We start from the raw sequence: 10,312 nt of genomic DNA, 5'->3' as shown, positions 1-10,312 counted from the left end.
GGAAACCTTCCCCACTGACCCTGACAGAGTCTGACAGATGATTCACTTATCATGTTTTTATTCACAGGGAATGAAAACAAACCTGAGATGATTTGTATGGTTCAGACAAACATTGGCAGGCAGTGTTTGTGTGCTAATGGGCCTTCATTCCAGGAGGTGTTGACCAATTCTCAGAGAAGTGCTGTTACACAAACGTCTCAATTAGCTGGCAGCTTGTTCGCCAACAAATGTCAAAGAATGATGGCTTCTGTGGTGAGCCTGAAAATGCCCAAAGACCTGCAGTGAGAGGACAGATTCATCATAACTGAAGAGCTGATCTGAAACACGATCACTGTGGAAAAAGGAAGTGTATCTGTGGCCATGAGGTTTTGGCCACAGAACAGGTGTTCATACTGCCTCTTAAAGGTGGAAATCACTACCAGCTGCCGAAGGGTCCAAACTGATGGAGCAGAACTTGCTCCAGCAGACGGCAAATCAACCTCAGTTATATCTCACGTTTTTCATTGAACAGATCCTCAACTACAAAATGCAAATACTAAAGTTTTTTAGAAAAATAAAACTCTTATAGGATCCCAAATGTAAAAAAAATAAAATAAAAAAAATAAAAACATAACTAAATGCGAAGCTGTAACTATAAAGAAAGCTCAGAAATTTTCTTCAGCAGGTGGGTGCAACATGAAGCTCAAACAGGAGCAAGCAGTGAATGTTTAGGGACTGTTTTTTAGCAGTGGATGGATCAACATTTGCTGAAGTATACTCAACAGTTCAGTTTCACTTTAGAGTTTTTGAAGGTTTCTGCTGTGTGGGACTAAAACGAAATTATTAAATAGTTTTCCTCCAAAAACAAACGTTTTGAAAAGTTTACCCAAAATATCCAACGGCGTTTTCTGTTTTTCAAAACCAAGTATCTAGGAAAACACACAAAAAGCCTCGGACATAAAAGTATTAATTCTCATCCCAATGTCTTCACACTTGGCTGTAAGACGCTCCATCCTGAGCTGGAAGTCATTGCTGGAAGAAGCAAACAGAATCACATTGTCAGCAAAAAGGAAAGACGAGACCCCACGACCACCAAACTCACCACCTGCACCTAAAAATTGTAGAATCACTAACAACTGGCACACCCGGTGGAGACCAACACCAATGAGCCTGACTTACTGCAAGCAACATGAACCAATCAATTACTACAGTTATGTACGGGCAGAATAGCTCTAAAGTTGAATGATGTCTTATTTGACTATCATCTGTCACCCTGGGGGACAAATTCACGCCACACAGCCCTGTAAATGTTGGAATAAAGATGAGCGTCCTCCTGGTCTGAAGGAAGGATGCCTGATTTGCTGCCTTCAGGCTTGGAAACTGTAGACTTGGTCATCATTGCAAACCCAGCTGTTACCACCAAAATGACTGGTAATACAAAATTATTTTGATATCTGTGGTGAAATCACAAAGCCAACAGTGTAAGTGGTCAGGAAAGGACTAAACATGATGGGGAAGGAAAGGTTTTTATTTTTATGGACTGATCCAAGAGCCTCTAGGTTAGAGTTACAGTGACTGTTACACTATTCAAACAGCACTGCCAAATCAGCTAAAAGAAGACACTCTTCACAAAAAGCAGAATTTAAACTCTCAGGGAAACATGTCCAGTCTCTCTGTCTTTAGAAGCACAGAGCTTTTTGGCACAACTTCACTTACTCTTAATCTGCCCAGAGGAGAGGAACACAACCTGAGAAGGTCAGAAACCCATCACATCGATTATGAGTGGGCCTACCAATAAAGTTGTTGTACACTCTACCAAGCAATCCTTGCTGGAGCTTTGACCTCTCCTGTCTCTCTCTCCCAAAGTGATGAAGACTGGTGCTGTGGCGTTTGGCAGGTAAAGACTCTTAATACCCCACTACAGGACTGTAAGTATAAGTTTTTATGTGCAAAATATACTTCAAACAAGTCCAGACAATGAGTGTACCTCCCCTGCATGTTTTCATCACCTAAACATGTCAGAGAAGTCATGAGAGAGTGAGTCTGTGTTACGACTACAGTGACCTTTACAGTACACGCCCAAGAAACCACTCAACAAACCTTTGTCGTCTTTACCGCTCACATGATTTTTGCTGATGCTGCAATGCTGTAGCCTTCATTACTTTAAAAAGGTTCACATCTGCACCTCCAGAACAAAGGACCTCAGTACAAACACAATCAGTTATTCACTGTTTACCGCTCGAGTTAATTGCCCTGCAGAACGGGAAGCGGCAGGATGTTAGTCCAGTGACATAACAGCTTGAGGCTAACGATCTGGGACAAACTCAGATTGAACTTCCTGCTGTTTCTCCCTGGTTTATGTGGCGTGTTAGCTTGCTACAGTTGACACCTATCACTCACTGCTACTAAGGTTTTGGAAATGCCAGCAAGTTTGAGGATGTAAATATTTCAGAGCCATAGATTTGTCCTCAACAAAAATGTGAAGAAAAACAGAGGATATGCCATGCCTTCGAAATGAAATGGGTTGTTTTTCGTCAACAAAAAGTGTTTTTGACCCCAAAATTATGGGCATAAATTATGCTTTTAGATAAGTACAATCTTATTTTGATAAAAAAAACAAAACATCCTGACATCAAACAGAACTGTCAATTCGTTCCAGTCTGATTCTCACCTCCGGAACCAAGAAAACAAAAACAGAAGAGAAGAGTAAGTACCTGTATGTGTGTTGACTCGGTAGGGACAGCAATGAGAAAAGTTCAGAATAAATATCTGTGACAACTGCAGACAAATATTCTACAGAAGAACGCTGTAATATATTCTAATAAAAGTTCAAATGTCCAGAAAAGGTACAAATGTCAGTTAAATCTAATGATTTTCTACAGCTTATTAAGCAACACCAAGACCTCCCTTTATTCAACCCTTCTGTGCGGACAAGGTCTTCCCAAGCAATCCGAGAGACATAATCTGTCCAGTGTGTTCTGGGTCTCCTTCCAGCTGAACGTGAAATGCTTCAGCTTCACTAGGATGCTTCCATTGTGTCCAGACAGGCCAGATGTTTAACCACATCCTCTGAATCCTTCTGAGCAAGAGAATCTGCTCTACTGTGAATCATTTTCCCTACAAAGGAAACTCATTTCCACTACTTGTTTCCAAAATCTCACGTTTTTTGGTTACTGCCTGCAGCTCAAGGTTGACATGTTAATCCACAGCTTTGCTTTGACGCTCAGCTGTCTCTTCACCACAACAGGCTGGTACAGTGTCTACATCACTGCAGAACCAATCCATTGGCCAATCTCCTGCTCCACTCTTTTCCCACTTACTAACCAGACCCCAGGACACTGTATCTCCAATTAAGGCATTCCTGGTCCATGGTTTTTCCAAGAAAGAGCCATAGCTTAAGACCTGAAGGTGCTAACTCTCATTCCAGCCACTTCAAACTCTGCTGCAAGCTATCCTAGTGCAAGCTGGATCTCTTTGCTTGATGAAGTCAATAGAACCACATCATCTGCATAGATTGGAAGGCTGTTGAACCAGACACCCTCCTCATGGCTGTGCCTACAAATTCTGTCAATAAAAGTTACAAACAGAATCAGTGACAAAGGACAGCCATGGCAGAGTCCAAGACACACCAGGAACAGGTCAAACTTATCTGCAGCAATGCAAACGTACAAGGAATTAAATAGCCAACAACAACAGACCCCATACCTCATCCATGCATTTCTCAAAGCACACAAAACACATGTTAAGTTAAGCAAACTCTCACACAACTTCAAATATCTTTAAGAGTATAAAGAGCTAGATTGGACAGCAGTTTGCCAAAACTGGTTGTCAAAGTATAAAAAATTCATCAAACTGAGGGAAATTAAAATATCTGAAGGTCAGAATTTCCTTGTGGGTCAACAGACATCCTGCTTGTGTGTCCTGTTTATGTCCTAATTTTTGACAGTTCACATTAAAACAACACCTATGTGTAATTAATACATACCTCAGGCTTCCATATAAATGCAAAGTAGGGCTGCATTGGAAGGTTCCTTTGATTAAAAAGAAAGTATTTAAACAAACCAATCTGGACTCAGTGTAATTATAAAAGGATATTCCCTGCAGATATTTTGTTAAAATGTGAAAAACAAAATGTAAAAAAATGAAATAAACATTCACAAACCAAATAAATGAGCTTTGGTGCAATTGCCAATCTCGTTGAGTGATTTCGTGATCTCTGACGCCCCCCCCCAGCAGCAACACGCCCGCTCTGTGTCACAGGGCTCTCAAACACATTCTCGCAGCACTCTCCCAAGCAGCTGTTTTAGCTCTGCAAGTCTAATTTATGTATCTGTGAACACTGTTGTTGCTCCATCAGCCTCCAGGGTCACTGCAGACAATGTTGGGGAATACTAACGCAATGCAAATCCCTTTAATTATACATTGTTTACTCCTCTTTCCCTCAAGGTATAGCTTGACTGCAAAGTCCATGTCTTCCTTCAGACTTCCTTCAGTCTGAGGAGCAACAGGAAAGCAGTGAAGTGAAGCACTAAAGCTTGGGAGTCAGAGAGGACCACTCATGCTGAATTTCTATGGTTTTGAGCTTCATGTGGACAGGTGATGGTTGTAAATGTTAGCAGAAGCTTTTTTTCCATTAAAATCGATTAGTGATTAGAGTAAATGTAAAGGTCCATCATATTTCTGAAGCGTAAAAGCTACTTCCTGAATCTTCAGCATGTCAGCATGATGTCACCGCTGACAGCATCCAGTTTAAAAATCTGCCAAATCAAACGTGCAGAGCTACCTGCTGTGGTGACCCCTTGTAAATATGGGAGGAAGTGAATGTAGCTGTAGTGATTCTTTTCTAGGTATTGCATTACTGCATGTTTTATGTATTGGGTTATTTTGGACAGTCATTAGCACAAAGGATGTGCTGAAAACACTACGAAACGAGGCTCTCTGGCTATAGAGGCAAAAGAGATGGTTTGGACATCTCTTGGAAGGATAATGGATATACTTGACAAAGGATGCTGAAGATGGAGCTACCAGGCAGGGGGAAAGGCAAAGACTACAGACGAGGTTACTGGATGTAGTGAAGGGTTGGTATGACAGAGGAGGATGCTGATAACCCCTGAAGAACCAGTGCTAAGTGCTAAACTATGAACCAATGCCGGCCACAAAAGCAGTGGTGGCCTAGTTTCCCAGCTGATTAACGCAGGAAGTCCCTGAATCGAAAAGGTTGTACAAGTCCAAGAAGTTTGTACTCCAGTTTCGATGAGTACGTTTCTGTTATTAAGCACAAATTAGCAGATATCGGTTTCCATGTATTAGAATCTATGGGTGCTATAAGAGCCACTTACTCCCTGTTTTTGCATTATTACATGTTTGAAAACTAGGGGACGGTTACTTTGTGATATACTGCGTATCAGTAAGTTCCCTAGTGACTTACCAAAAAGCAGGTACGTCACTAGGGACCCATAACCGTTTCTGACCGTTTTCACTGCAGCAGCAATGTCAGCACTAACAATATTAAGTTAGGCTTCATAATTCAAGTCATTAAAAAGAAATGTTCGGATGTAAATAATGTTGCTCCTAGCAGCGGCTACTGGAAATGATGCAGTTTTTGAAGCAAACTAGCTAGAGTTAATTGAAAACTTCAGACTCCATCTTATCCAAACATGGTCTTTTTCATGCTCGAAATTCCCAATGGTGACACAGAGGCTTTGAAATGTGCAGTCTTGTATACACAGTCTATGGTCCAGACAAACATCACAGCATCTTTAATCTAAAGCAGAATCACTGGGTCTGTCTCAGTGTCCCACGGAGGACCGGGACTGTATCTGCTGGAGAGATGCTTCGAGGAAAATCGTGCCAGCTCAGCAACATCTCCTCTGTAAAAATAAAGGTCAAACGAGCAGCCAGAGACAAGGTTTCATCCTCTGCTGAGTCAGACTGCGCTGCTGCTGACCTTGGTCACTGCTGTATGCCTCACCTGAAAATAAAAGATTAAGTTGTTGGTACTCTAAATCAATAGCTACCGGCAGCTTGTATCGACGGTGTGAGGTACTTCTGACAGATATTGTTCTTTACCTTTTCAGAGTTTATTACTTATCGAGCTGCAGCGACAAGATGTGACACTAAAATCTGTGAAATAAAAAAAAGAAGTTGACCTCATGCTGTTAGTGTCCTCCTTTTCCTTATGATGATATGAGGAATACTTGGAGGATCCTGGGATTTTTACCATGCATGACTCGCAAAGCTTCATCTTTTAAAATGTGACTGAAGAAGGTTAAAAAAACAAAACCCTGAAACAAACATTTAAATCTAATAATCTGGATGCTGATCGTGTTGCTACTGACAGATGAATCATAGCGACATGAGGCAGGTATGAACAAGAAGTCTGATCATATTAAGCTCTGCTGCTGCTGCTGCTTACTCACATACAAACCAACATTGTTTACAGCATGACAGAAACGAGCTTCATGCGTTTCATCTGAGTCATTTTTTGTAATTTCAATCTGAAAAGTGGATTCAGCCTGGCAGGGAATTCCTAATTCATTAGTTATCCGCACAGAGTGATTAACTGAGCTTTACAGAAGGCCTCAGCCTCATATTTATTCTCTTTCAGTTTGCAGAACAGAATCGAAGGATGACAATGTGCAGAAGACTAGAAAATTAACTTCTACAGGATCATATTTAGCAGTTACTGCAAACAGACACCTATGTGAAGTATGAATAAAGTCAGCTCTACGTGTAGAGACTCGTTTATTTAATCAGCAGACTTCAGCGTGAGTTTAATAAAAAAAGAATATTTGGTATTAACATCATGAAGCAGCTATCAGAGAAAACTCATATTTCTCTAAAAAATAGATTTTGTGAAAAGAGATTATTTTTGCCACCAATAAAGACACCTTTGTATATATGAAGACACATACACAGTTTAGTTCTGTTTCTTTGTGAAGCCTGCAATAAAGCAGTGATTTTGAGTTCAGCTTTTGTCTCCGTGAGTTTTGCATTTGGGTCCTCATCTGCCTCCACACAGCCAGTTCATGACAGTAAGACAGACTAGGCCCCTCGCTCTCTTTGCTTCTGAGGGATCTTGAGGTGTTCCTATGGTACATGAGATGGTTTCTGCAGACCTTTCTGGGTTTTCTCCACAAGACACATTAGGGGAATATCGAACAGTCTCCTTCAACTCTTAGCTGCCATCACCAATTGACAGCTGAAATGAGAAACATGTCAGCAAGTCATGTTCTCGGATGGTGCGGTGGTTAGCGCCATCATCCAACAGCAAAAAGTCCTGTGTTTGAATCTGTTGGTCCACTGGGTCCACAGGTGATCAGAGAAAAAAAAGGTCATTGACATCAGGAGACTATGAGCTACGATTGCAGAACTAACGTACTCGGTGACAGCTGAGATTTTCTCCATAAGAAAAGGGATGGATGTTTTTTAGCTGGTGCATGTGAGGACAGGAGAGGTTCTCCACTGGTTAGAAGTTGTAATGTTGTGAAACTGTGCTTGGATAGGATGGAATTTCCCCATTCAAATAGTTTCATGCTTCTGCAAACGACTCGACCAAACCAGGAGAGCTTAAAGTTTGACAAAAACTTTATAGAGACTGAACAGCAGCTCAATACCACAAGAGAAGGGCCTAATGAGTCAGTCAATAACTGAAATGAAAGTGCTTAAATGACATTTGACAGAAATAAAAGTCCCTGTAGTACTCCATTTAAAGCTCTCTGACAGTTTGACATATGATCTTTCAAAATGTCACATGAACTACTTGAGTTACATTTCAATTCAGCTCTCCTGCTGATGGCTGAGGCCAGATGACAACACTTTGCATGATTTACAGCCATTTCACACCTGACAGCCCAAACCAAGGCTTATATTTTATTACAAATGCATAATATTTGGTGCAGTTAGTTTCTGTTCACATATCACGTACACCCAAGGACTAAATTATTCTACATGACTTACCTATACCTACTTCAAAATGACTGGTTTGTAAAGCAGCGTTTGTCTAGCATCAATGTAGTGCTTAGAGTATTATTTGAAGAAATCAATTAACAGATTAATTTTGTAATCACACTGTATTGTGTTTGCACACTGCCGCCGCAGCTTTATTATCTTCTTTATTACCTCCAATACCTTGCCTCATCTTTCTCACCACCTCTGTATTCAATTCTTTTCTGCTTGACTTTCGTGCTGCATCACTGTTTTTCTTTGTTTGGTTAGTTAGTCTGACATTCTCCCCATTATCAGTCTGAACTATCCAAAATAATGAACAAAATGTCTCTAGACTGAGACCATCCCATCGTTCTATGGCTGCCCAAACATATTCAAGACAAACGCATAGGAGATATCAGATGCAACGAGAGAGCTAAAGTTTTTCAGTGATACCAACGTCACCTTCTTTTGTACCTCCTTTCGGTGTGCCAGCTAATTTTTATGAAGCTCCACAGAAATCTCATTATGACAACTTAAACTTCTTTCAAAGAGAGCAGATCTCTTCTGTGTCCAACTAACTCGACTTCTATAGAAAGGAGCTTTACTGGTGATGAACTCCTGGGTTTCGGCTGCGACCTTTACAAGATTGAGACTGTCAACGAGAACACCACAGTTTTAGCTCACCACGCATCGACTTGACAGATACGCCTACCTGCACGTTCACCGCCTTTCCCCAACATTATAATTCAAAGTTTACCATTGTGACAAGGTAGCAGAGATTCACTGAGGAATGCAGAGGGACAGGTACGAAAGGGTAGAACTAAACGGAGCTGATAGATAGATGAAGTTTCGAAGATTATCAGCCTTTACACAAACACACACAGAAGGATCTTCAGATAAACTTAATATCTCTCAAATACATAAAAACCAAGACCTTTTCATCGTGTCAATCATATTTCTGACAACTATTTTCTGTCTTTGGAAGTTCCAGAATGACCACCAGTGAGCACATCTTAGAAAGACTCTATCACTCTAGGCAACCCTGCAGGAATATCAATATTATATGCATGGATGGAAATAAAGCAAGGAACTTACTGAAATTAAAACTTTATTCTACATACGTAACTTGACATCATATTACTTGCTTATTATGAAGTATTCCAGATGATGATCTTGGGGGGGAGGGTTCATTTGCCAAATTTAAACTAGGCAAAGTCCTTGAACGCCTTGAAGCCCGTCTGGCAGCATCATCATCATCATCTAAATGCTAAAAAATAATAATCCCCAACAAATACTGTTACACCTGTCTGAGCAAAGTTTTAAAGGTTAGAGTAACTGACTATGTTGACAAATGACTGAAATTTGTGTTTTATATATAAAGCTGAGCCAGTTATCTTACAGAGGCATAAACTAAAAAGGAGCAAAAGTTCAGTATCTTCTTAAAGCACACTTTGACAAAGTTGACTGCTTCCTGTCATGGCCCCAGTTTTTCTAATCTTCTAACACCAGTGGACCCCGGCTCTCACCAGTTTTCACCAATCACTGCCTTCTGCCTCTCTGTTTGGATGCCTGTCAGATGAAAAGCGATCAATGAAGAGTGACAAAAGGTATAAAGAAGGTGATCAATAAAGGATGGCACAAGACAGAAAAAAAGGGATTGTTTGGAAGGATGCACGCTCAGCTGCACTCTGACAACCGGAGGCAATGCAAAGACACCCAAGCTCCCGCTGCTGCTGGAGTTCAGCTCGCTATTTGTTGAATATTTTAGAGGGCTGCATGGCAAGAGGGAAGTAATGAAAATTTCACTCTCGAGTGAATTAAGAAGACTCTGACAGAAGTCAGATCAAACCGGCCAGTAACACAAGAAAATGAGGGTCCTTCCCGTTGACTTAGCTCTCACGACTTATTAAGTTGTTCCCACAGGGGTCGAAACACACAGCAAAGGCCAAAATTAGCCTAGATAAATTGAAACTGAACTTTAGCAGTACCTGACATGCTTGAAGAAAAAAAATCTAATCATGGTCATTCTGTGGTGAAGTAACTTAGTGACTAATCTGCAGCTGCTAAAAAGTCATTCTGCTTCAAAGGGAAGGCTCTCTAAGAGGTTTGACAGTTCATTTAGGGTCACTTTTAACCTGTAAATGACATCATAAAAAAGAAGAAAATTACTTAAGGTGGATTTTTTGTGTTCAAAATAAAAATAAGACAGATATACTGTTTATTTTATACAGTTTGATTAAGGAAATATATTAGCTTTAAAACGATCTTGCTGCCGTGTAAGAAGGAATGAATAAAAATCAGATTCTGGCATTTATAGATATTTTACTCCACTGCATAATAATCCTCTGCTGCTGCTTCTGCTTACTCACATATGAGCCAACACTGTTTACAAGGAAAAGCAAAC

The 10,312-nt window shown here is 40.5% G+C and overlaps 1 protein-coding gene across 1 annotated transcript in view; it reads right to left on the bottom strand.

Annotated features, from left to right (window-relative positions):
• Positions 1 to 6,087: 6,087 nt before the first annotated feature.
• mei4 (meiosis-specific, MEI4 homolog (S. cerevisiae)) overlaps positions 6,088 to 10,312 on the bottom strand; it is a 70,052-nt gene continuing 65,827 nt past the window's right edge. Inside the window, exon 6 of the mRNA XM_025899262.1 lies at positions 6,088 to 6,102. Within this exon, the coding sequence (XP_025755047.1) occupies positions 6,096 to 6,102 (7 nt within the window). The 3' untranslated portion in view covers positions 6,088 to 6,095. The remainder of the gene's footprint in view (positions 6,103 to 10,312) is intronic.

The sequence above is a fragment of the Oreochromis niloticus genome, linkage group LG15 (assembly GCF_001858045.2).
Source record: "Oreochromis niloticus isolate F11D_XX linkage group LG15, O_niloticus_UMD_NMBU, whole genome shotgun sequence".
Classification (NCBI taxonomy): Eukaryota; Metazoa; Chordata; class Actinopteri; order Cichliformes; family Cichlidae; genus Oreochromis; species Oreochromis niloticus.
This window is presented reverse-complemented; position numbering and strand designations above follow the sequence as displayed.